Here is a 27531-nt window from a genome sequence, read left to right as displayed (position 1 = left end):
GCGCACTTCGCCTCAACGGCTGACGAAAGTTCGGGAAAAATTGGACTGTTCAAAAGCGTTCGTGCATATTAAGGTTTCACTTTTTCCGCCAATATTCCGAGAATATTGCATGTTTCAATATGAACCAAAAACTGATTTTTTTTCTCTTTTTTTCATCTTTTTCAGTAACTGCTCAATACCTTAAACTAGATTTGGAGGGGGGGGGGGGGGGGGGGGTTTGCATTACTGTCATCAAAACTTAACAGAATAACGACCAATCTGAAAAAATCACAAATCCATTTTTTTGAACAACCATATTGAGGTATCTCAGAAATAATTTTTGGACCCTCTCTTTGATTCCATTGAGGCTCTAGTACACTATGGCGATGCTTTTTGTGAAGGCTGCGCAGCTGATTATCTCTCCTAAAAATTAGTAGTTCTTGGCTTAGTCCCTTTTTCCAAATATTTTCTCGACAAAAATTCTTGTAAAAAGCACTGATTTCATTTAACAAAAAGTAACTCGTGTATAAGATACACGCATTTCTTGTTTCCTTTGAAATCGCTCGGTTCAAACTTCCCGCCTCATAAGAAACCGCAATCAACAAAAGCAAGTGATGCACTCTGTCGAAGGATGAAGTAACTATTTTTATTCGGAGGCGTGGCGCCCGTGGCGATGATCCCTGATTCACGAAGCTGAAACCGTTTTAGCGTAATTGTTATCACTACAGCGTTATTGTTATCTCTCCTGCTTTTGCACTTAGTCAAACTTTCGGGTAAGTTTGAATTAGCAATCCTACGCACTGACACTGTGAATATTATTACTACTCGTTAAGAATTCTCGAGCATAAAGTGTTAGCAGGTAGACAACGAACCAATGAACTAAGGGGCAACTTATCATCACCGTGTGATCTAAGTCGCTGAAGTATTCAATATATAATTTGTTTTCGTTCTTCTTAATTTCGTCGTCTTATCAATATCTCTTATATTGCCGAATTCATCGTTCACTTTTGATCAGCAATTCATGAGACAAGTCATAGTTGTTATTGCTCTTTCGATTTGTAAACGAGTTTCACAGTAGAATGTATACTTGTTGAATGTTGAGTGTGACGTAATGTTGGGTAGATCTGGTTTTCTCAAAGCTCCATTTAATTTTGTGATAAGGTGACGTAATACTGGTGCAGTTTTGCCTGCCGAGTTTTATTTATTTGTATCAAGGTCACGTGACGATGATTTCCTATTACGTTTCCCGACATTCTGCACTGATCGCGAGCTTTTATTCAAGAGTTGGTAAATTGCTGGTGGGTTTGAGTTTACGTTCCTTCCTATACTTTTTGAAGGCTATCACGATCATTCAACGTTTCGTTGCCGCTCACATAAGTATTTCAATTGGTATTTCCTTACTTTTGACCATCAAAGATGAAAGGACTTAAGATCATATAAACTCACAATGGCGTTGTTGGTATCAGAAACGAGAGCATGATTGTGTGTTGGGATTGTAACCGTAAATTTATCCTTCAATCTATACTATAAGCTCCAAGACCTCCTAATTTTGCGAAACTGGTGACGCTTAGTTCCAGCGTTCTACCGGGCCGATTTTCATGATTTTTGCGGCTATCGACGGGCAATTGTCTCTAGATAAGCCAACTCTTTTCAGATTTTCAAAATATGGCCCAGGTTTTTTTATATTACGTGGTAAAGTTGCGAATTCTCCCATTTAAACAATGTAAATTTATATTTTTTGTCATAGTTCGTTTGAGCGTTCTACCGGGCCGATTTCCATGATTTTTGCGTAGATCGACAGGTAATTGGCCCTAGATGAGCCCGCTCTAATTAGATTTTGGAAATAGGACCCAGGTTTTTTTAAAATCACGTTATAAAAGTGAGTGAATTTACAGAATGCTCCGGGACTGCTACCGCTATGCGCGGGAGGATGCGCAGTGGTCGAAGAGGTTGCGCAGTGGATGGGTAGCCTGCGCATCAGCTCTACACTTATCTATACAAGATTCGCACGGGCATTCTCATGTGGAGCGGTGGCCGTGTCGTTTAAGACGTCGATTACGTCCACTTTGAACTCGGTGTGGGTTCGATTCCCGACTTTTGATATACTTAATTATTACCTGATTATCATTGTTCGTTGTTTTACTGCAATACTTCATCAAGCAGTCATTCTAAAACGCTTTCTTTTGACTTCAAAAAATTATTTTTTTCTTTATTCATCAAAACCAAAAATTATTTCATTCTACAAGTAAAGTATACATCATATCGTAATTTTTTAGGGGGAAAATAAACCTAACACTGATAGGAGGGTAAAAATAGGGCCGCGAAGCGGCCCATTGATGGCGCGGAGCGCCTTCAGGGGGTTGGGCCGCGTAGCGGCCAGGGGGCGTAGCCCCCTAGTATACCGATAAGCAACACATCATGCGTGATGAAATAGCGACTTAGCGAGGCACTAGTTCTGTTTTTTATAAGGTTACTACTGAAGGTATGAGGTGCGTTTATCGTGAATCATGCAATTTCTTTATGATTTGATATAAGAAATTATTAATAATACTTATTGTCCGCTGCAATCATAAATTTCCTCCCAGTGTCCTACAAACACAACACGAAAGTCTCTTAGCAGTAGCAACGAAATTAATAAACTATGGCGGATTGATGATTCTACCTAAAAAAAAAAACGTCGTTTTAAGGGTTTCCGTCAAAATCCGAAAATCTGATTTTTTGACCCAACTCGACAAAAATCTCTCTGATAAAAATTTTTCCGACTAGTCCTGGAATCCCTATTTCCGTGAACATACATAATCGTATTTTTCCTTGTGTCTACCTTAACTCAATTTAACTATTTATAGCTGTCAGAAAAATAAAGTAGATTTCGGTTCAAAAATGCTCGTATAGAATCCTCCTCTATGCTTTGATTTCTATCATCCGGGTAAGCATATCTATGCCGAAAGGCACTATGTTCACATGGTATAAATCAAAAGAGACTGCACGCGTAGGATTTGAAGCGTACCTCCTTTTGATCAACTTTATTTCTATATAGTTATTTTTATTATAATCATACGTCCAATTTGGGCTTTTCATGATCGTTGGCCTCTTTCCCGAGGACGGTAAAATATTCTCACGTGAAACTTCATGGCGTATGTTTTTACTCTATTTTCCAGGTTTTCGACGCGTTCTGCCGAACATAAAGTAACCGCAAAACGGTTATCTATCGATGGATCCGTAACCTCAAAAAGAGCTGCAGCCGTCGCGTTTACTTCCGAGTCTTATTCAAGGCACAGCGAAGGAACTTTATACACCCGGAGGTTTTCCTCGCACCAAGCATTCGTTCCACCGGACCAAAAACATTGAGAAGGACATGGATCTGAGCTCCTGGAAGGGCGTGCCCCGGCCGGAGCGCATCACCCTGGAGGGCCGCTACGCGCGGCTCGAGCCCCTGGACCCGGGGCGTCACGGCGACGACCTCTTCACCGCGGCCGTGGCGCCTGGCGCAGAGGACCGCTTCCGCTACCTCCCCGATAACCCGCCGGCCGATCGCGCCGCCTTCAGCGCCTGGCTCGAGACCTGCGCCTCCAGCTCGGACCCGCTCTTCTTCGCGACGATCGACCGGCGGACGAACCGCGCCGAGGGCCGCCAAGCCTTGATGCGCGTCGACCCCGCCCACGGCGTCGTCGAGGTCGGGCACATCCTGTGGGGCCCGGGCATCGCCCGCAGTCGAGTCACCACCGAGGCCATCTACCTCTTGGCCAGCTACGTCTTCGACACGCACGGCTACCGCCGCTTCGAGTGGAAGTGCAACAACCGCAACGAGCCCTCCCGGCGGGCGGCCGCACGCTTCGGGTTCGCTCACGAGGGCGTCTTCCGTCAGCACATGGTCATCAAGGGTGAGAACCGGGATACTGCCTGGTTCGCCATGCTCGACGCCGATTGGCCGCGCTTGAAGCCTGGCTACGAGCGCTGGCTCCATCCGGATAATTTCGAAGCGGACGGCACGCAGAAGACCAAGCTCACCTTCGATTCCGTGTAGCTCATTTCTGTGACTCCCACTTCTTACTCTTATGATTGGAATTCATAGACAAAGCCTTAGACGCAGAATACGAAGCGAAAATGTATAGCCTTTTGGAGGAAGCAAGTGGTCGCAATGGACAAGGGAGGCAATCAATAGAATAACCAATGGTAACCCACGAGAGACCCTATGATTATTCTATATTTTCCTCTCTAGCTTATCAGAATTACCAGTTTCAACCCATTAATTAGACGTATTTCTATCAAAAGGAACTATGTACATTGTGACGTGAGCCCCGTAATACATGTATTCTCATGGGTCTCAGGGCTCTTGTCTTAATGCATATAGTTCCGTTTGGCAAGAATACGTCCGATTGAAACGCTCCATTTCCCCTTTATCTTCTTTTTCTACAGCTTTGTCTATCAATTTCAGTAATCAGCCTGTTGAAGACAATTTATTGTAGAGCTCCCACATTCTCAATTCAAGAGATGTAAGTGTGGGCAAGGCATAAGTTAACCTCCGAAATTCGCACCAAATTATGAATGATTGGGAGTATTTTTAACATTTTTTACGCATAGATTGGTTACAGATGAATTGGACGCATTTTTATTGAGAGGAATCATATCCATATTGACTTGAGCCCTGCAATGCATGTATTCTTTTGGATTAAATGACTTAAGTCGGAATGGATATAGTATAGTTCCCTTTGATTTAAATACGTCAAATCGGACCACGTCTCAATGAAACTCTATGTAAATTTTAAGTTGTATCTATAACCTGTAATGCTGTGTCCATGCTTTGTAAAAAAGATTTTAATATATCTCGTCATAAAATCGTTGACATTCATTCTTTCTGATTAATGAATGAGCCCTGCACAGTTACCCCTCGAATCATAAGTTGAATCTTATCGGCATGCCGCGCCGTTATTTTATGGCAGTCTTGCTAATAAACCGAATGAAAAAAAAAAAACAGGAATTTCAGGAACAGCTCCCCTCCAAATCTGCTTTCCTTAAATGCAGCATTACATCAGTCATGGTTTCTCTGGGAATGATTTTCCTCTCCGTCGAAACCATCTGCTTCGTGAATATTACAGCACGTATTAACAGTGAGATTCACAACCCACGGTAACTCGAACGCGATGTTTCAAAATCTTCTTTTGACTTTTTGAAGACGTTCAACGTGATAATGCTTTTTACGAGACATAATCCGGACGAAATTCAAGCCCCGCCACACAGTCGAACGAGTCAATGGGAGAGGTCGGGCAAAATTTGGAAACTTTAAAAGCTTATAACTTCGTTAAATCAAAACTTTGAAAATTTAAAAGTGATTCCATTGGTTTCCTCGTGAAATTTTCTATAAGAAGGACCTCTTTCGATTTAAAATAAGACGAAATAAACATCAAAATTTGCAGTTTTAGTAAAAAATTGTATGTCCGACCTCTCTAATTTACTCGATCCACAGTGGCGCCATCTGAAATGTTTACTCATCACTCGAGGCATGCAGTCGTTTTGACAAAGCAATAAAATCTAAGCTTTGGATGCAAATTTTCCTGATTTTTCCGGTTTCAGGACATTATGTCAACGATTTTTTGTCCACGCACCTTTTTTGTCCAATAGTTTACGCCCACATGTAAAATAAGCAACAGTGACTTGGTCCAAGCGTTATATTTTAGTCGGTATGTTAAATTATATTGACAACATGGAAATGAGAAATTTAGAGAGAAGGAGGTGTTGTTATGGTTGCTTATTTTCTAAATGAAATGTTATTACTTTCTCCTTTTGAATCATCTTTTTAAATTGTCATTGGTGAATATTTGGTTTTATTTCTATCCTTAAAATATTGAATGTACAATATATCTTATATATGTATAGGTACTTTTTTATTTTTTCTTTAAGTACGATATTATTACTTCATTTTGAAAACATGTATATTTTTAAAACGTGGCAAATATTTGTAAAACCTTTTCCAAGCGACATTAATCTCAGTGAGCCGCAGTTGTGCCGACAGAAACTGCAAACATGAATAAAAGAGGAAAAAAACCAATGAGCACGCAATCTTTAGTTTTAACCCATTTGTACATCGATCTTTTAGAGTCAAATACGTCAAATTTTGAGCGTTTTGTTACGCGTACAGGCGTACACCTCGCTGCAGCACAATAAAAGCACAAAATGTAAAAGGAAAAATTAAAGTGCTTTGGAAATCATTAAATTTGACACGGAACCACCAATATTTAAGAAACAAACATTATATTATTTTTCTCCTTTGATAAATTAATACATATTTATTTACCATCAATTTAAATGAGAATAATCAATACAGAGTGTGGTAATATTTCAAAATCATGAGTTAAAAAACGCTGACTATGCGAGTATAAATATTAAATCCTAACAGAACGGAGCGGCGCGCGTGCTGCCAGCGCGAGAGGCTCACTGGCGCCTACAAACCTAAGCGGATACTTCGCGCATTGCACAACGCTTGAAGTATCCACTTAGGTTTGTAGGCGCCAATGCGCGTTTTGCGCTAGCTGCCCGCCCGCCGTGCGGCGGCGCCTGAAGCAACTATTTCACAACAGAGGTGTTGCACAGTATTATACGAAATTGAACGTATTAAGAATGACAGGCATCCTTTAAAAGTACAGATCTTTCCTCGCAAAATAAATCAAGATACTTATCGTACACAGGAAAAATCAAAGAGCCTTTAGCTGAGGCAAATATAGAGGTGAATCCGGTTCAGATATAACAAGGTGGGAATTTCTTGAAAGATAATTAAGTCCTGTTACACCAAAGAGGTGTAGAGAGTTTTAGTGAATTTTGTTTTTGTCTCATGGAATTGACGCTCCCCCATTTTTACCAAAACTCTCAACTATATATTATTCTCCGTCGGACCAAATAGACAAAACAAAAAAAACAAGCAAACCCTCATTCTTCCAAGACTTTATATATTTTCATCCTGAAACGTCGTGAGCAATTGTAGTTTGTATTTACATGTGGGCCAATTAACTTTGGGTATCAACTGGCACGTGGACCAAAATTTCCGTGCCGAAAAAACGCGTGGACGTAAATTACTGGAAAAAACAGGTGCGCGGACAAAAAATCGTTGACGAAATGTCCTATAACCGATTTTTCCCGTCAAGTAGAATTCACCGCTTTTTCCCGGGTTTTCCTAACTTTTTATGAGCTTTTCACTCTAAAATTCCTGCACATGATGACTGCATGAGCGCGTATATACATGCTTGACATTAAAATTAGTCGATTGAAATTTTCCGCCCGCCAGACAACCGAAATCAACTGAGAGTGCACTCTGCTGAAAGATGATGTAACTTTTTCCACCCTCCTCCTCACCTCCACAACTAGACCCATGCTGATACTTGTTCACCGTTTTTGCGTCGAAATAACTTATTTTTTTTTATCAAGTACGTGCCATTTTGGTTCTTTATCGTCTCTCTTGACATCGTGCACAGACAGCTTTGATTCGACAGTTGGAGTGGTGTCGGTTTGCGCGAGTTCTTGTTCACTGTATCTGCCGAAAGTGTACACTTCATATTAACTCTAATTAAGGTGAAACGTTCGTCTAGTTAACATTCAACATTGTTAAATGCATATTTACGTAATTGGATAGCCTTAAAAAATGCAGTCGCATCTATAATTGGATTTTTTAACTGAGTATAACAACTTAATGCATACATTTCAGTGGCGTGGCGTGCATAATCGATTATCGCTATCTCCTCATTTGAAGCCATGGTAAAGAATCGATTATTAGGATGTTCGCTGCGAACACCCTGTCTATAGATCCTTTTCCATAGGTTTCAACGGCAAATCAATTGATGTATGGCAAAGCATGCCACGCCACTGATACGTTTTGGTTAAATTTCGTAGTGATGTGGCCGGAGTTGGGGCAATTAACCCTGCAAAATAAAAGAAACATTTTAAAAGCCCCAACGTCGGTAGCGAGTAGCTTGGCAGTTTCCTTTTTGATATTTTGTGCACATGTATTCAGACAGGTGCTCAAGCGGGGATCACATGAGCAAACGGATCATACAGGGTGTTCGAAAAGTCCCCTCCCCCCCCCCCTCTAACTTTTGACCTAATTGAGGTAGAGATTTGAAACTTGGAGGGTGTTCTTAGATCAAAGGGAGCTACTTTTTGACCCCCTCAAAATTTTGGGGGGCCCCCCCTTGGGGGGGTTACGGACCCTAACTTTTTTTTTCAAATGGGAAGACCCCATTTGTGATACCTCGTTCGAAAGAGCATAAAAAAAGAAAAATTTTCGCGCAAACCCGAAGTCATTATCTCAAACCGTTTCAAAATAGCGGCCGGTCAAAGTTCAAAATGGCCGGAAATTGGCACCTCTGCTATTTGCGCATAGATTTGCTTGAAACTCGATATCGTGGGTATTTTGGCACGAGAAAAACGAATTTGACGTTAGATTTTTAAAAAAAACCCTAATTTTTCAAAATGGCCGCCGGTTTAGGCCCGAAATTTTGACAAGCTTGATTTTTTGCCGATGGATTCACCTGAAATTCGGTATCAGGTGGTATTTTGACCCGAGAAGAACGGATTCGACGTTAGATTTTTAAACAAACCCTCATTTTTCAAAATAGCCGCCGATTAAAGTTCAAAATTGTCAACAATTGGCAACCTCGACTTTTTGCCGATGGATTCCTGTTAAATTTCAAGCTTCAGCTTCAGGATTCTCAGCTTATCGTTTTCCTCCCACCCAGATACCCCCAAACATCGAGTTTCAGGCGAATCCATCGGCAAAAAGTCGAGGTTGGCAATTGTTGACAATTTTGAACTTTAATCGGTGGCCATTTTGAAAAATGAGGGTTTGTTTAAAAATCTAACGTCGAATTCGTTCTTCTCGGGTCAAAATACCACCTGATACCGAATTTCAGGTGAATCCATCGGCAAAAAATCGAGTTTGTCAAAATGTCGAGCCTAAACCGGCGGCCATTTTGAAAAATTAGGGTTTTTTTAAAAATCTAACGTCAAATTCGTTTTTCTCGTGCCAAAATACCCCCGATACCGAGTTTCAAGCAAATCTATGCGCAAATAGCAGAGGTGCCAATTTTCGGCCATTTTGAACTTTGACCGGCCGCCATTTTGAAACGGTTTGAGATAATGACTTCGGGTTTGCGCGAAAATTTTTCTTTTTTTATGCTCTTTCGAACGAGGTATCACAAATGGGGTCTTCCCATTTGAAAAAAAAATTAGGGTCCGTAACCCCCCCCCCCCCCCAAGGGGGGGCCCCCAAAATTTTGAGGGGGTCAAAAAGTAGCTCCCTTTGATCTAAGAACACCCTCCAAGTTTCAAATCTCTACCTCAATTAGGTCAAAAGTTAGAGGGGGGGGGGGGACTTTTCGAACACCCTGTATACATACACATATCGTGAGCACTTTCCTCTGACCTTCGTCGATGCCCCCCCCCCCCTCCCCCCGCGGATTGAAATTTCTTCTGCCTTGTTTTTTGATTTTTGGAGGATCTTCGAGCAAATCTGGTGATTTAGGGATTTTTAGCGAAATCTATAGGGATTCTTTTTCTTCCCCGCTAGGGATTTAACATTGGATCACTGGTTACAGCTTGGATAGGACATAGGACATGGACATGGATTTAAGTGTCTGGAAGGGCGGACCCCGGCCAGAGCGCATCACCCTCGAAGGCCGCTACGTGCGGATCGAGCCGCTGGACCCGAGGCGTCACGGCGACGATCTCTACGCAGCGACGATGGCGCCCGGCGTGGAGGAGCGCCTCCGATATCTGACCGTCCACCCGCCCGCCTGGCTCGAGGATTACAGCTCCGACCCCAACAAACTCGCCTTCGCCACCATCGACAAACGCACGAACCGCGCCGAGGGCCGCCAAGCCCTCCGCAACATCGACCCCGTCCACGGAGTCATCGAGGTGGCGATGATGTGGGGCCCGGCCATCGCCCGCACGCGTGTCGCCACCGAGGCCGTCTTCCTCTTCGCCAGCTATGTCTTCGACGAGCTCGCTTACCGTCGATTCGTGTGGAGGGCCAATAACCTCAACGAGCCCTCCAAGCGGGCCGCCACACGCTTCGGCTTCGTCTATGAGGGTGTCCTCCGCCAGCTCAAGGTCATCAAGGCTCAGAACTTCGATGCGGCTTGCTATGCTATGCTCGACGCCGATTGGCTGCGCTTGAAGCCTGGCTACGAGCGCTGGCTCTGTCCGAGGAATTTCGATGAGGATGGGACGCAGAAGACCAAGCTCAAGTTCGATTAGGTGTAGAACCTCACTGTGACTCGCCCAGAGACAATTTACGGCAGGGACATCGAAACCCGTATTCTTAATCCTAGCAATATTATCGGGAGAGGTGGAAGTCGAATTTCATTATCGACACTATCTTCGCCTCATGATGATTCGACGTATTTCTATGAAACGGAACTATGTGCATAATGACATAAGCCTTGTTACGCATATATTCTTATAAGTCTCAGGGCTCATGTCTTAATGCACATAGTTCCGTTTGGCAGAAATACGTCCGATTGATAGGCAACTTGTTCAGCGTTTGGGTCGAGTTTTATACACAACGAAATTATGTCACATGAAGATCGAAGCGTTAGAAAGTGTAATAATTCCTCTGAAATAAAACATCAAGGCATTTTTATCTAGCAGTAATTGTGTCTTTATTCTTCTCCTCAATATTCAGAGGTAATAATTAATTGGTTTTAAAACTGGATTAATAGTAAAGTTTTATATTTAAACAGATTAATTAAGCTTTCCAAATGCATTCAGATGTCTAAAAGTGTACTTTGGTACCACTTAGTTCGTGCGAATAAAAAAAAAGAGAAAATAAAAAAGGAAAAAAAGTAACTCCTCAACAAGACCTAACGCTAGAGATGGACTCATACTCGTATTTTCGCAATTGAAGTATTTTTTCTCGACATTGATTTCTTGACAGCGAGCTGAGCGCACTGTGCGTTTAAATGTAAAAGAAAAATTGCTCAGCATGCTATCAACCGACTCCTTCATTTACACCCGATCAAAAGCATTAAAAGGCGACAAGCAACTATTTTAACTCTCCGGAGAGCAAATTGCATACTCTCCAAACTGAAGGAGTTTTGAACAGCAGCAGTCGCTCAGGGCGCTCAGGGGAATCGCGAGAATTGTTGGGTGTCCAGTGTTAATGGAAGTTTTGCATAGGGCAGTTTGATTCGCCGTGAAACGAAAGCGTGGAGGGCTTAGTCCCCTATGGCCTGATTGTTGAAATTTATAGACAAAGCTATAGATAAAGAAGACAGAAAAACGGAGCGCTCAGAGCGGAATATTTGAGAGTTGCCAAGTATCCTTCGATATAAAATGTTTATTTTGAAATGAAAGCTATGCACATTTTTCTCTGAAATTAGATATTTTGCGAACAAAATTGCAAGACAAATTTGAAGAAAAATATATACAATTTTCTCATTACATTAATTCGGTTTTTATTGAAGTGAATGTCGTCTTCTTCCGGCCAAAGTATCACAAGTGTCTCGCGACGTATCAAAATTTCCGCCACCATTTCATTTGTTTACAGAGAAACTGTTCAACGAAGCTGTCTGAAAATTTTACTGAATTTTCCGATAAAATTCAGTGAAATTTTCGAATAGATTCAACCGACCATTTCTCTGTAAAAAAATAAAATGGCAGCGGAAATTCTGAGACTTCGCCGGGTGCTCGTGATACTTTGGTCGGAAGGTGACGATATGGGAGGGTCAGATCCCGTATTTAGATCCTTTCATCGCTCGACAATGGACCACTAGACAAGGTACGAATTCCAGCACTCTGATATATGATCCGTAACCAAAATTTCACGTAGAGCACGATGCGCACAATGAAAATTATCGAAATTAACTCCTTACGAAGATATTTAATGATTCTTGATGCGTAAATTCAAACCACCCGCTCACGAAAACTCAACGCTCTACGTGATTCACATCGCGCGCTAAACGTTATCATGACAGTCTCTGCTATATTAAAATCTGGCAACCTCAATTTTGACGCTTTGGCTCAGCTATAGCAAATTACTTATAGTTTGAACAACAAATGGTGGGAAATGAACATTGCTCGATTGAGAAGATTGCTGAAACCGTTGTAGTGCACGGTTTGACTCACGTAGAGCTTTGAGTTTCTTGTGAGCGGGCAGTTCAAATTCCTCGTAACCAATGTGAAACAAAAATGTTAATATCTCCATTAGGAGTTGGTTTCAGGAATTTTCGTTGCGCAAATCATATTCTACATGAAATTCTGGTTAAGAAACATGTATCAGAATGCTTAAGTTCGTACCTTGTCTAGTGGTCCATTGCTCGGAGAAATGCGGACATTGGACGGAACGAAACAACGTGGTGTCGGGGTTGAAGCCACTCAACACGTGATGCAGTTGAAGCGTTTCTCGACTGTGAAGACTTGGAGCAACAAGCTCTCTTCCACTCCAACACGTGAACTTTCCCCGTCCGCCAAACGCCTCCGCGCTCCTCATTTATTCATTGCCAAAACACCAGCGAGCTTGTCAGATCCTCACGTTCTTACTTTGCGTTCCCACACGCTCTCGCTCGAATACACTCAACTTGGCAGCCCTCTTATTTTCAATGAGAACTCAATGGCTCTCACTTCAATTGTCGTGCATTTCCATTTCCGGTTTTCGCCGAGGAGAATTTCACACGGGAGCACTTACATCACATCCCATGTACAGGGTGTCCCGAAAATTAAAACCCTTTTACTGCACCACTTTTAGGTCGAGGTAAGACTATGCCCGTGATAATTCGCAAGAGCTTTTGTTTTGTCGAGCACAAAAAAAATTCATTGATTTTTCAAATTCATCTTTAATTTTTTCGACAGTTTTTGACTGAATAATAAAAAAAATGAGCATATAAATTATTTTGTCTTCTAATCATGAGCAAGATGTAAGCTGTCCTGCTAAGGAAGAACGCTGTATAAACATTCGAGAGTTGCCAAATTTCCTTCAATAAAATGCATTTTTTTAAGGAAAGATATGAATATTTTTCCTTGAAATTTTCAGGGACTTTAGGTGAATTGGAGAACAGAATTATCTGAAAAATTGGAAGGAAAATATTCAAATGTTTACCAGGAAGTTCGTGTTTTATCAAAGAAAACTTGGCAACACCTGAAGGTTCATACGGCGTTTTTCCTTAGCACGGCAGTAAGAAATATGAAACCAAGGTGTTTTACGAATTCCATTCATCTTCATCAGTGTTACTATGATTACAATTCGATTAACACCTGCTAATACGTTTGGTCACAGAACAATTTACAAATTGAAGAGGAGAAGAGGTTTCTGGGAATTGAACCAACCAAACCTCTCGTAATTTACCCTGATCTAACTCAACACAACCCAACCGAACTCAATCCAGTCCAACTTAATTCCACCAAAGAAAATGATTGCATTGGCCAATGAGTGTACTGACTTAAAACTCAATTTCTGAAGCATAGACTTTTACTTTGAAGGCACCCTGTGTCACATCCCACTCTTGGACAGTAGGTAATCTTCTTACCCTCACATAAACCACTTCGCACTCTGCTTATTGTTTACATCAGTGGTAGAGCTGCGTCATCTCTTGGAACGTTAAAGCCCGTAGAGCCTTCTTTTGTGTCTCTCACACATCTACTAATTTGTTTTTCCATTTGTCATTATTATACCACAGACCTTGCAAAAACCAGTATCTCTGGTGTTTTTACCGGTGTTTTTATTTTTTTTCTCCAAGTATCATCCACATTAGTTTATATGCTACACTAAAAATTTATGGATTTCGTCTGATTTAAAATATATGTTTATCTGAAGACCAATACCTCCGGCTAAACGACTTGGAACAGCTTTTTCCGGGGTTTTTAATCATTATTATTTCCTTATTTTTTATTTTATTTTATTTTTTGCATAAATCACCCTCACCCTTAGTAGTTTATATGCTGCACCAAAAATTTATGGATTTCGTCTGATTTAAAATATTTGTGTTCAAAAACCAATATCTTCTTCTACATAGCCTTGAACAGCTTTTTTCGGGGTTTTTAATTTTTTCTTTCTTTTTTCAAACAAAACGCTGTATGAATATTCGCGCGTTGCCAAATTTTCTCTCGTGAAACATTCATTTTGGAGGAAAAATATGAATATTTTCCCTAAAAATGTTCAGACCCTGTAGCTTAAATTACGACTAAAATTCTCTGAAAAATTGGAAGAGAAATGTATTCAAGTTACTCTGCAGCCCGACCACAGACCTCAGCTGTTCCATTGAAAGCAATGGAGCAGGTCCGTTCCTTAAGGTGGAGCGAGTGGGGGCGGAGTGAAAGTAGATGGGCGTAGATATGAAAGTCTGTGGTCGCGCGGGCCGGTGAAAGTTGGTATTTTGTCAAAAGAGATTTGGCAGGGCCTGAAGACTCATACGGCGTTTTCCCTTATGGTCGAGCTCGGTTCTAAGTTTTGTCTCTCTCGATTACATTGCCTAGATCGTAATTGCGGGGTCTCTATAATATTTTGTCTCTGTAGGTGACTGCCTGCCCCGAATGCATGGCTCAATTCGTCGCCCCTCTGACGTAAGGGCGTATCTCTAGTTTCACATGAGCCGCAGAAAGCATCGAGTTATACCGAGAACAGGGCTCACGTGGTAATCGAGATACGTCCTTCCCTTACGTCAGAGGAGCGACGAATTCACGCACAGTCCCGGAGTCGGAAGGTGGTGCAAGGGTTGAAGCGTTGACTTGAAATACGAAGCCCGTGGGCGTGGGGGCGCGGGCGAACATTCCCAATGCAAGAGCAAAAGCGTGGACCAAGCACAAAGCAAAGGATTGGGAGACACGCGCCACAAAAGCAATTGCGGCGCTCACGACCCTGGAATCAATTTACCGCCATAGTTTTTCGTGTAATGCTATCTTGCTCATGAAGCCCGGATTTATCGGATCGTTACAGACGCCGAGCGCATTCCGCATTCCGTATGCACGGCACCCGCCCGACCGCACCGCCGACGCCGCGCCGCGCGCCGCCCCGTCAAAAGGCAGTCGCAATCAACTTTGAACTTTGAACAATTGTGCTCGCTTCCTAAGCTAATGTCGTGTGTGGGTGCTCTCGCTTTCCACTAATACATCCGGAAATCATGCCAAATCACCATTAGGCTTCTTGAGTTCGTTTCGCCCAACTTCGGGGGCAGATATTCAAATACTTCTGCAATTTAATGCAATAAAATTGCAATTTTTGAACCCCTAGATGCACAAGAAGCTTTTTTGCATGCTAAGCCCCTAGTCGGGTCATAAATCATCCCATATTTCAATACATTGATCTTTATGGCTTTCGAAGTATTACCTATATTATTTTTATGTTTTTAACGACAAGGAGTACTTCCTCTTCTTTTTTTTTTACATTCTCACCCCCCTGGTAGAATACTGGCGTTTTTTAGTCTTCCTTCCTCATTTGGCATACGTAACTCCTCAGAGGAGAGATGGTCGGGTCAATTTGACCCGACTTTGGGTTCCCACGTGCAGTGGTCTAAAATAAAGTCTCTTAAAAAGAAAATTTAAACTACAAACTGTAACTTCAAGATCCGTGGGTAACTCCTCAAATTTGCATTTTTTCTCACAGCAATGCCACTTGACACGACACCATTTTCGTCAAAATACCAAGTTTTAGACGTGCGTCCTTTATGACGCCCCAGAGACCTTTACATGTGTTGCTCTTTTTTTAATTCTAAATGATTTTAGACGCGAGCACATCATAAAATATTTTGAGCAAATTTAACCTCAGCTTTTCTTTTAAAAAATTAAAGGCATCTCAAGGCGCGTTGACAGCGCATGCAGAGATACAACTATTCGTGCTCGATGGATGTCCATGTTGCGTAAGCGAAATTGAAGGGGCCATGGCGCGATGGCGTGAGTCATGAACTCGTAATGCTCAACTCCAGACCACTAGCTGCCGGTCAGATTTGGGAGAAAAGTAAAAAAACGAGGCTGGATTACGTCTTTCGTATCTTTGGCTGTGTTGCTCGCGTATCCATTGAAGCACCACTACCAATAGACGAACAAAACCAACACAATAAAGTGGAGCAAGGAAAGGACACGCGTCAATGACGGCGCAGAGATACAACTATTCGTGATTGATGGACGTGCGTGTTGCATCTGCAAAATTGGAGGCGCCATGGAGCGAAGCGTGAACTTGCAGTACTTCGCTCTATGCTGTCAATGAGGTGTCGCTCAAATTCGGAAGAAAAGTCAGAATACGAGGTCCTCAAAGCTTATGATGGAATAAAATATGCCTGCGAGGAAATTCCATGCTTAAAAGAAATAAATAATTGTATTAAAAAAAAAACAATTGTTTTTCTTATTTGATTTTTAGGAGAAAATCTAGGCAGGAGAATACACACAATAGGATCTTAAAAATCAGCTAAGGTATACCTTGTCATAATTACAAAATGATGTCCTTTACTTTACTCATGAAATGTGCCCAAATGTGATTTCAATAAATTACGAGCTTTTTTTATGGAGATACTTTCAATGAGAACATCATTGAAAGAAAAACAGCGAGCAATCAAGATCCTATAATGTGGCCGTAAAAACTTTGCTGAAACTTCAAATGTTTTATTACGAGCTGCTGTCCTCTCCTTCGTTCAACATAAAGATAAAACCACAGTGCGTCGCTCAAACTTGTTCCTATTTTATCGATGCAAAAATGAAGGATTTTCAATATTTTCATACATTTTCTAAGATAAGGCAGCAATATCCATGGCTAAAGTGTGAAACTACTTATGTCCGTTGCGGAGTTTCAGAGGTTCTGCTCCATTTTTTTTCCGAATAGAAACAAGCCAACTTTATCACTTGTACTTAATACAAAATACATTCTAGTAAATTATAGAAGAAAAATCAAGGACATTTTTAAGAAATTACGTTGACTAATTGTACTGCATTTTGCAATTAGGACCTGTAATTTCTGGCCTATTTGTAAAAACATTTATCTACATAGGGAAACTAATGGTACGTACGTTGTTTATAAACTGAGCCAGAAATTTTTCATCGAACGAATGCTATAAAATACAGTGACTAGTGTTCTTATGTTGCACTCCGAGAATTCTCCCAAATGCATACTTGAGTGAGCAGCAGCTAAGCACCGACTATCAAAACGGTCAAAATATGACCTAATCTCCTCCAGAGTTCTCTCCCTCTCTTTCTCTCCACACATTAATCATGCTAAATCGTGCGCAGTTTCATAAAAATTCAGTACCCATTTCTGTGGGCCAAGGAATTCGTTCTGCAAAGGCAACATGGCGCTATGAAAAATAGCTCTGCTTTACGCTTAATGAGCGAGGCTCCGGTTCAGAGCGCATAAGCGAGGATTGTAGCTCCGGTCGCAGCATTCGCACGGCTCAGAAGTTGGGATCCAAACATTTTTGAACAGAATGAGGGAGATTTTGAATTTGAGTGGGATTCTGTCTATATTACAGATCGGATCAAGAAAGATCTTGCAAAAGCAAAAGTTACAGTGAACAATGCACTTGACAGTGACAGTCAAAAATAAGTGTTATATAGCACATATCGACGGTGAAAAACTACCAAACCACGTTATCTCGTTGCGGTGTTTAAAAATCTACGCTCACATTTTATTTTTTTTTTGAAGTAGACCACAATCAGTATCATTTCTTGAAATTTTCACGGAATTTTCCTCCGCACAAAGAGGAAAAATCACAGAAATTTTCAAGACTGATGTTAGTAGTTTTTCATTTAAAAAATAAAGTATGACAGAAGTCTCGACGTCGCAAACCGAGATACGTGTTTGGTAGTTTCACCGTCGATTCTTATATAATTTAAAAATAGAATGAATTGTGAATCAACACTGTTACTAATGCGAGGGCGTGGTTCATTTGAAGGTGTTGTTCTCAATGCTTCGGGAAAAACTATAAAATTATTTTCTGGGGTTCGTCCCCGATTTTTAAATCCCTAAAAACTCATAAATTGGATGAGGGGAAGTGGGGGTTTTTTGTTTTTTGTTTTTCGGAAAAGTTTTGTTGCTACGCATCTTACTTTACTGTTTGCTGTCTTTTTATCAGCTGTTTTCATTCAACAATCATCATTAAGTGAGGTTACTTCCAACACTCAACTGCCATCAACTTACATTTTTCTTTTCCCGCGTTTTTTTTTTTTTTTTTACGGTTTTTCATGATTGGTTCCATCTTTTTCCTATTGCCAATTTTTCCTCATTAAGTCAATAACCTCCAAGTTTTTTTCTCATTTCCGATCAGAACTTTTCACGCTGTTTCTTTTCAATGTGTATAAATATGTTTATTATTAATTTCCATTTTCATTTCATCCTTTTTCTTCTGATTTATTTTTTTTAATTTAAAAATTGAACTTTTCAGTTATGATTTTGTTTAAAATAATAATAATTTTTACTAATTTTAATTTTAAATTTAAGCAGATTAAAGGCAATTGGACGTATTTTGCACAACGAAACTAGGTGCATTAAGACATGATGGGCCCTGTGACCCATCAGAATGTATGTATAACAGGGCTCTCGTCATAATGCACATAGTTCCGTTTGGCAGAAATACGTTCAATTCTGCTTCAACTGCATGAAGTTAAAGCAATTAATTTTGTTGCCCTAATCCAGATTAGCTCTTATTCGTCCCGTTTAAGCTAAACATAGAGTTGTATCAAGAATTATGCCGCATTAGCTCAATTTACCTCATTCTGAGCCTAACTTATCTCTATGTACATTTATTTTGGTCCGTCCCGGTCCGTTTCATTCCGCAGGCCGGCAAGCATGTACTTATGTCGCCTTTTTTTGTAATTAACGAAGGCCCACGTGGTCTCTAAGCAAGAAAGGAACAAGAAGAAAAGAAAGAAACCTGCCTGTCTGCTGTCTATCATTTTCAATAATCATCCGACTGAATCCTTATCCAATAACCTCGATGGATGTATCCCTATGTTAGGAATGTTATCTAGCTATCAAAATCGTTGGATAGAGATTCAATAATGGACTTTTGAGAGGAATGGAGACGAGAAAGTAACGGGATGGTCGGGATGAGCTGGAGATTGTGAAAGCGTATTGGATTTCCTGGCTCCCGCGCGCCGCGCCGCACAGTGGATCCAATCAATCAGAGTAGTCGCACATGAAATATTTTGACTAAAACTGCAAATGTTGATGTTTAATTCGTCCTATTATACATTTCTAAGGGGTGTTCCCAAAAGAAAATTTCACGAGGAAACCAGTTTTAAAACATCAGAGTTTTGTATAAACACAGTTATAAGCTTTCAAAGTTTCCAAATTTCGCCGAACCCCTCCCATGGACTCGATCTACTGTGCGCTGCGCGACTTCTCAAGTGTAATTTGTCCCTGTTATTTGTTTTAACCCTTCTTTCTTTTCCCGCGGAGTTATTTCCTGCCATCGGTTCGGTTCCGTGACCTCTTTTCCTCATGACACAATTCGACTGTGTTTCCCAGTTCGCCGTCACTCATCGGCAAGATTTTACATCGCAAGTTGAAATGATCCCCAACTCCAAGTTGATAAAAGTTACGAGTATCCCACATCGAAAACTATAACAAAACTCACGTTCGCAACCCTCCAACAAGATGCAACGCCATTCTTACTCTTATACCCTGTAGTCTGGTAGACTAGGTCGTTTCACCCACGGCTTCCTCCATTGCCGAAGTGCAAAACCTCGTATCTCCGTTTGCGACGTCGCAGGCTTCTCAGTATTTTTTAGAAAAGCTCTTTCATTTTTTTTCCTCTCTTAGCCGCATACTCTGTATACATATTTCATGCTATCTGTATAATTGACTTATATTCTCTTCGAAAAAAGAAATTCACGAATAAGAACGGTAATTTTGAGATATGACAGCGGAGATGTGTGGTTTTGCACTTTAGCCATTGAAATATCCTTTTTTTCATATTTTTCTTCCTCATTCTCCTTCTTTGTGTTCTTGTTCCTCCTGTCCTTCTTTTCATAATCTTCCTCAAACCATCCAAGTGCTAGCTGTATGACTCTGGATTTGTTTTTTTCTTCCTCTATAATGCATAATGTGTAGTGTGTACACTCGTAATTTTTAAGGGAAAATAATTCTCAAAAAGTGGCGCGGCGTCCAACTCAAGTATCGAAATCCCTGTCTCTTCTCCGACTAATTTTCGATAAATTCTCCGATTTTCTACCGACTTTGAGAAAAAAAATCTGCACGACTATTCTTGGCAAGGTTAGGTTGGCGCTGTTGTGCAGAATATTTTCAAACGATTTGCAAAGATAATACATGTAGCCAACCATCAGCACGCAATGCAGCCCCATCAGCAATGTAGTCTCCTCGCCGAATGAGAAAATTTCCTGGCCCCCGCAGGGCCGGATTTACCTCCTTACCGGTTCCCGCCTATGGACCGCCTGTATTTTTCTGCCCCAGTCTCATTCGTTAAGTGAAGGTGCCGATGGGAAGAGGTGTATGAGACACGTTAACTCATGTTGGGCACATATTTTTGTGAAAGCCCTGTCAACACTAACAAAAAATCACGGAACTTTACGCGAAAGTTAAGTTCCGTAAACCCAACCCTGTTGGGCCAAGGCCTTCTATTTATAAGAAACGAACGAAAAAATTATGAAACCACAAACTAAAATGTGGTTTTATGATTTTAACTTCCGCCGCAGAGTGGTCCATCAGACAGGTCGGACATGAATTTTTTTACTAAAACTGCAAATTTTAATGTTTATTTCGTCACATTTTAAATTTCAAGGTGTGTTTCTAGAAGTAAATTACACGAGAAAACCAATGGACCCACTTTAGAACCTCGAAGTTTCGTTTAAACGGAGTTATAAGCGTTTAAAGTTTCCATATTTTGTCCGCGACCTCTCCTATTGACTCGATCCACTGTGCGCCGCCGTTGCGCCGACCGCACTGTGTTTAGCGCAATGCGTGAAGTATTCATGCAGTCTTGTAGGCGCTATGCGTTTCGAGCCGACCGCCGCGCCGCCGCCGCCGCCGCTGCGCCGAGGGCTTTTCCTTTTCATCTTAAGTCCTCGTCATCATTGCTCTCTGCGCCGCTCCGCTGAGGGTCAAATTGCGTGTTTGGTTACTCTCTTAACTCGACTAATTAAAGGTATTACTCTAGTATCACCGAAAGACGACAAAATTAGAAATTAGTACACTTTTACTCTCAGAAAATGAGATATTTCTTCGTCTTTTCTAGTTTCTAATTTATTTTGTAAATCCGATTTTTTCTTCTTTTTTTTGATACCTACATTCAAAAAGATTGCAAAATTTGCTGCTCCCTATATTTTGCCGCCATGAGCCGCGGCCCATGTGGCCACTCCCTCAATCCGGCCCTGGCCGCCCCCGGTAAAATTCCCTAATTTTCTCCTAAATTCCCATGCATTTATCGGTGTTTTTCTTTCTTTCAATTTCTTAAATTTTCCAAGTTGTCCGATTTTTCACCGTTTTCGTTCACTCGAAGGGGCGGAAAATGGCTATCCACTTTATAGAATGTCCTCTCAACTGTCCACCGAGGCCTAATCGAAGCTCGAAAAAATAAGGCCCGGCCGCGACACGAAGCTCGTGAGCGATGAAGCCTCCTCCCTTGATTGAGTCGAGCAGCACAAATCGGTGACAGAAAAATGAAGAACCCTCCACGTCCATAAGTTTCGGCGAACTTTCCGGCTGAGCGGGGGCTGTGTGTTTTTCAGCCGTGTGTAATTATGCGCCGGCGGCGATGCTGAGACACTAAACACGTTTTCTTGCCGCACTCTACGTGTCGTGCTCAGATTTATATTTTACCTCCAACCCCCCCCCCCCCCCCCCCGCCGGATATCCGTGGCCGGCTCAAAGTTTTCTAATTAATCGGACAAGCCTCTCGGAAGAGGGATCTGGCAAGTTCATGAGCGAAAGCGGCTTCGTGCAAATTGAATTGCGGCCGCTCGTAAAATATTCACAAGGAACCCTCTACCCTCTCCTCTTGCTCTCTCTCTCTCTCCCCTCATATTCCTACCTTGTCGCGTGGTCCTGGAGCGGACTCATTCAGCGGCTACCTACGTTCCATTTATCGGTAGTCGATGAAATTTTTCATTCACCGTCTTGTAGTCGCCTATGATTTTTTCTTTTTTTTTCACTGTAGTTCTGTAGTCACTGTTTTTTTTTAAAGCCAATAATGGTGTAGTATCGCTGAAAAATAAGATCGGTAGAATTTACCATTCCTTCCTGTTTCATGCTTGTAAGAATAGTAAATTCTACCAATCTTCAAGTCGATTCTGCCAGAGGAATGGTTACTTGTACCAGTATATAGTAATATTTACCGTTCTTCTGGCAGAATTGACTCTAAATTGACGCTGTGTGAAATACAGCGTGAAGAAATGGTAAATTCTACCAATTTTTTTTTTTCAGTGTACATTGAAACGTTGCGTCGAGTGTATTTTTGTATATTTTATAATTTCAGTGTGAATTTTGAGTTCTTCAAAACCCTTACTTCTTTTTTTTATCCGTATTCGGACTGGATCAAAAAAAAAACCTTATTTACCTTTTTGGCCTCTTTTAATAAACAAACAATGTGCCTTTCAAATCCATTTGTAGATAGGCAGATATATTTACGGATGCAACAAAACAATTACAGTTTCATTCTGTTAAATGGACGTATTTCTGTTAAACGGAAGTAACGGAACTAAGTGCCATATTGAATTCCATTTTCTGAGGATTTTAGAATCCCGGCAAATGGAACTAAGCGCCATGTAAAAGCATTGCGAGTATAGGACGGAACGAGCATCGCGTTCCGCAACACCCGCCAATCCGAGCCCCCCTCTTCCTTCCTCCCCCGATGGCGCTTAGTTCCGTTTGATAGAAATACGTCCAAATGCAGTCTACTTTTACTCTCCTTGCGGGTGAAGCTACTTTCTACCAAATTGTTGAAACTTTATAGGTGATTTTAAGCAGAACGGCGCGTTGTAAAAAGCGTCTCACAGTAAATCGTGTTTGAAACTGCTCCGTAGAAAATGGTGTTTTAAGGTCGCATGCGGACGTAAAATCCTTTTTTAAGGTGGAAACTTTAAAAATGCAACATTGAATTACACCGTATTGCTCCGGAGGATAACATAATTTTCTCGTTTACACTGTCGAGTGAAGTCAGGCACCGGCTCCGGGCACAGTTAACGCATTTTGAGGACTTTGAGAGCCAGCTCAGAGCTGTATAACTCATCGCCAGACGAGAATCGAATCCTAATTTCATTTCACCCCCTCCCCCCTCGTGCTCCGTCCCTTGCGAGCACACACGGAGCATCGCGTCGCGTTGTTGGCTCGCTCAGCTCTCACAAATAAACGTCGATTTCCTGCTGAATGATAAGTGCAGACTGCATTCGGTTTCGACAAGGCACTAGCTTGTCCGAGATATCGAGAGTTTTGTGAAGGTTCCCCTCGAAGTTCATATCGATGGCCAAAGTGGAAACACGTGTTTTCATCGCGGTGCCTCAATATTCCCGCTCCTATTTCATTTTTTCGAGGAGAAACAAGCTTCTTTTAAAGCTAGGTAGAAATTCCTGGAAAGGTATTCTGCATAAATCAAGGAAGGATCCAAGATAATATACCGACTCGCTCTCCGAAGAGAACGTGGAGTATGACAGAAAATCTGCGACGTCGCAAACGGAGGTATGTGGTTTCGCTTTTTGGCCATCTATGTAAGCCTGTGTCACACTATCAAAGCTAGCCATCAAAATATCAAGGTCAGGTGTTGTGATTGGCTTATTCGATGACTTGGACCAATCATAGCACTTGACCTTGACATTTTGATGGAGTATTTTGGTAGTGTGACACAGGCTATATTGGACGTATTTCTATCAAAAGGAGCTGTGTGCATTAAGGCATGAGCCCTGATGCCCATAAGAATATATGCATAACAGGGTTCACGTCATGATGCACATAGTTCCGTTTGATAGAAATATACGTCCTATTGTCGCTTCCAAGACGGAAGAACGTAAGTTTATAGAAACGTTGGGAAGCCTCCGCTTGTAAATACGTTTTCAAAGAAACTGCCAGGGATTTGAACTTAAAATTTAAATATTTAATTTTGCTCCTGATTACACACAAGAAACAGTTAAATTTTGGACAGGAATCACATAGTTATATTCTTAGCAAATGTTAAATTATTTAAGTAAATTCTAAAACTTCAGAATGGAATTCATTATTCCTTCGTCTGGGGAATGGAGGTGTGTGGTATTTTCCCACGTTTAAATGCTACGTGTCACATATGTTTGCCTCGAATCCGACGATAATTATGCATTATGCGTTTTCAAGGTAATGTATACCATCCTGATATGTGCACAATGATCAGAGCCGGATTTAGGGGGTGGCCATATGGGCCGCGGCCTATGGCGGCAAGTTTTGCAATTTTTTTAAATGTAAGCATAAAAAGAAAACGGATTCAGAAAAAAAAATTATAGACGAGAAAAGTCGACAAAATCTCTCATTTCCTGAGAGTATAGTAATTTCTAACTTTTTCGTCTTTCGGTAATACAAGAGACAGCACCTTCAATTAGTCGAGTTAAGAGAGAAACCGAACACGCAATTTGGCTTGGAGCGGCGCGGCGCAAAGAGCAATGATGACGAGGACTTGAGATGAAAAGAGAAAGCCCTCGGTACGGAGCGGTTGGCATGTAACACATATTAGCGCCCACAAGACTGCGTGAATACTTCACGCATTGCATCAAATACAGCGCAGTCCTAACGCGGCGCGGCGGTGGAAGTTAAAATTATTAAACCGCATTTATTTTTATTCTTTCATAATTTTTTCGTTCACTTTTTAGAAATAGAAGGCCTTGACCACACAAAGATAGGTTTACGGAACTTAACTTTTGCTCAAAGTTCCGTGAACTTTGGCTAGTAACGTTGACAGGGCTTTCGCAAAAAAATGTGTCCGACACGAGTAAACGCGTCTTATGCACTGGCACCCCTCCCTCTCCGGCACGTTAACTTCATGGTTTTTCTTGATGTTTCAAAATGAATGAGAAGAGGGCGGAAAAAAGGTAAATCCGGCTCTGACAATGATTCTTATCCACATATCTCTAAATTATCATCTCATAATTTTTGGAACTTTTTGGCTTTGATTTCTCCGCGAAGTGGTGTAGACACAGCACCATTTCTTCACCTTGTTACATACAATATTCGGGCCACTTTCTGGTGTTTTTTTCTCTCATATCTCTAAAGAGTGTATGGATCTCGAGGCACCTTCGATATCGATGGATACCACTGGGAGTTGCCGCCAAGGCTTTATAGTTGCATTTTGGGTTTCATTCCCTATCAGAACTGTGGAGACAGCTCGATTAGTTTCGCTATGTGCAACTTGATGAGCCGTTATCATCAGGCATTTGAGCTTTTGCCTGTATGTACATCCGGCCATAACCAGACGAGACTTCAGAAGTCAGAGGATACCGAATCTGATCCAATGAAAATGAGCGAATGGTGGATTTTTTGAAAGGACTGATCTATGGTACGAGATTTAATCATGAAAAAATCATCCCTTGTCTCAAGTTGGTTCCTTTCGGGAAAATGTGATTATTTCTGGAGAAACGTGGCGGCATGACGTAAGCGGGTGCCTGGTGCACTCAGGACTGGGAAACAGGAGCCTTTTTGACGGGGAAGAGAATTAAGTTGAAAACACAAAGAAGAGCTAAAGCGCTTTGTGTCATCGCTTTCATCCTCGGCGATTGTTCTGAAGGTCGAAGATAGCTTTTCCATCGGAGACGGCCGCGGCGAGACAATGAAATATTAACCGCCGCCACCTCCTCTTGACGGAGTTTTAGTCCCTCTCATCCCGAGCCAAAACACGCACGAGCCAATTTCAAGTTCAAATGCAGCGCCATCACGGCAAATTCAGGCTAATTTTAAAAATCCCGCACCACTCAAGTTCTTTCCCCGTATCAGGGTGGTTCTTTTAAAATTACGAGGGAGCCATGAAGTCGTTTCCTTTGACCTAGGAGCATTTAACGTACCTTTATAGGGAGAGTATAGACAACTCGATTTGTGTAGTAGCTCTTAGGGCCCAAAAAGGCGACAACGTGAGAAACGAATATCACTTGAAAAGTGCCGCTGCCAACCTATAAATTTGAAATATTGATCAATAGGGCCGACAGCGCATTGTGAACAAGCGTTTTTTAAAGATTAAGGCTATGAAACTGAGAAAATTCATGCGAAATCAAATTCTTATACGTGATTTTATAATTTTTAATCAGTGTACGTACTCTCGGCAGTTTAAATTAGTATCATTGGATAATTCGAGTTCATAGGTTGGCTACCCTTTTGGGCCCCAAAGAGCTACATGACCTGATCAAATCTAATCTCGAAATTTTTGAGTTGTCCCTACTCTCCCTATAAAGGTACTTTAGGAGCATTCATAAAATTTCAAAACTTACAGGGGTGATCCGTGAAGAGACGGAGAGATGCCAGCTTCCGGAGGATCTCTACCGTGACAGATTCCAGTGGCGGGCAGGCGTCGCAGAGCGCCCTAGCGCGCCGTAAAAGCGACTTATACATACATACAGGGGTAATGCGCGACTTCTGGATCATCCTGTATAAACGGATTAAACTTCCCGGATAAACCAGCGGCTGGTTGTGACGACTATCCTATTTTTGCCGCGCGTGTTTGCAAAAGCGAAATTGCTAGTATTTCAATTTCTAATGTCGCTATTATTGTGTGATTTCTACGCTTCATCGTCTTCATACGAAATAAATCTCTAACGCTATTGCATATCCTTAAGTTACCAGGATCTCCGAACAGAACACATCTTATGGATTTTTTACAAAACAGGTTTGCACATAGACCGTCTCCATTCAGTTGAGTGTAAGAGAAGCTCCGCGCAAGTGAAACTGATAAATACTTAAATGATCCGGCAAGAGAGCTTCGAATGAAATGCAGACGGACGAGAAAACAAAGGTGCGGCTCCATTCAAGTCGACTTGTGTGAAGCATTGGAGGGATTTAAATCAATGTATCTCCATTCTTCCACGCGCCGTGAGATCCATAAGTATACATGCTGTCAGGGCTCATGCCACGATGGATATAGATCTTTTTTATTTAAATACGTCCCATTGAAAAGAAGGAAATGCTGTGTGTCCGTAGCCCGAGTCCCTCCGATATAATTTGTGGCGGGAAAGTAAACAAAAAGGCCAGGCAATTGGAGACCGCCGAGTGGGAAAATTTTCAATCCACGCAATTCAATTTTATGACCAGTGAAGCCGACTGCTGTGCTGCCATTTTTTCTGAATTTCCTCTAGATTTTTTTCTATAGATCGTATTCGATACATCAAACGGGTGAGATTGTATCGATATCGATTGGTTCAAAACATAAACATAGCTTCAAAAGTCAATTGAGTAATCTGACTTAACGAGTTTTTTGTGGTAGATTTTTGATGCGTATGAGTATGAATTGTCCAAAAGTAGTAAAATTGCTACGAAATTTCTCATTTTCAGCTTTTCTAACAAATATTCTAACATTTTGGTTTGAGATTATGTTCTATTATTTTGAACCAAACGATACATCGAATCACCATCGAATACGATCCATTACAATCAGAGTGACACTTCGTTTACTGAATTCGAAAAATGCGTAT

At 41.4% G+C, this 27531-nt stretch overlaps 3 protein-coding genes across 8 annotated transcripts in view; 2 read left to right on the top strand and 1 right to left on the bottom strand.

The window, feature by feature from the left end:
* Nucleotides 1–27531, bottom strand: part of LOC109033870 (small G protein signaling modulator 2) — a 166506-nt gene that overhangs the window by 59665 nt on the left and 79310 nt on the right. The window lies entirely within an intron of this gene.
* LOC109033874 (uncharacterized) lies at nucleotides 615–4822 on the top strand. Its single transcript, XM_019046704.2, has 2 exons — nucleotides 615–752; nucleotides 3138–4822. The coding sequence occupies exon 2, from the start codon at nucleotides 3335–3337 to the stop codon at nucleotides 4001–4003; it is 669 nt and encodes a 222-aa protein (XP_018902249.2). The 5' UTR covers nucleotides 615–752; nucleotides 3138–3334; the 3' UTR covers nucleotides 4004–4822.
* LOC140224743 (uncharacterized) lies at nucleotides 7411–10616 on the top strand. Of its 4 annotated transcripts, none has more exons than XM_072301210.1 (2): nucleotides 7411–7539; nucleotides 9561–10616. In XM_072301210.1, exon 2 carries the CDS (start codon nucleotides 9580–9582, stop codon nucleotides 10222–10224), a length of 645 nt encoding a protein of 214 aa, XP_072157311.1. In that variant the 5' UTR covers nucleotides 7411–7539; nucleotides 9561–9579; the 3' UTR covers nucleotides 10225–10616. The 4 variants fall into 4 exon arrangements, with proteins under 4 accessions (XP_072157311.1, XP_072157310.1, XP_072157313.1 ...); XM_072301209.1 differs by having other exon boundaries at nucleotides 9533–10616; XM_072301212.1 differs by having other exon boundaries at nucleotides 7428–7644.

The sequence above is a fragment of the Bemisia tabaci genome, chromosome 6 (assembly GCF_918797505.1).
Source record: "Bemisia tabaci chromosome 6, PGI_BMITA_v3".
Classification (NCBI taxonomy): domain Eukaryota; kingdom Metazoa; phylum Arthropoda; class Insecta; order Hemiptera; family Aleyrodidae; genus Bemisia; species Bemisia tabaci.
Note: the sequence above shows the minus strand (reverse complement) of the source record. Positions and strands in the feature narration are given on the sequence as shown.

Bases quoted from the DNA above. Each gene is read 5' to 3' on its own strand.
- LOC109033874 (XM_019046704.2), top strand. From the start codon at position 3,335: ATGGATCTGAGCTCCTGGAAGGGCGTGCCCCGGCCGGAGCGCATCACC.
- LOC140224743 (XM_072301210.1), top strand. From the start codon at position 9,580: ATGGACATGGATTTAAGTGTCTGGAAGGGCGGACCCCGGCCAGAGCGC.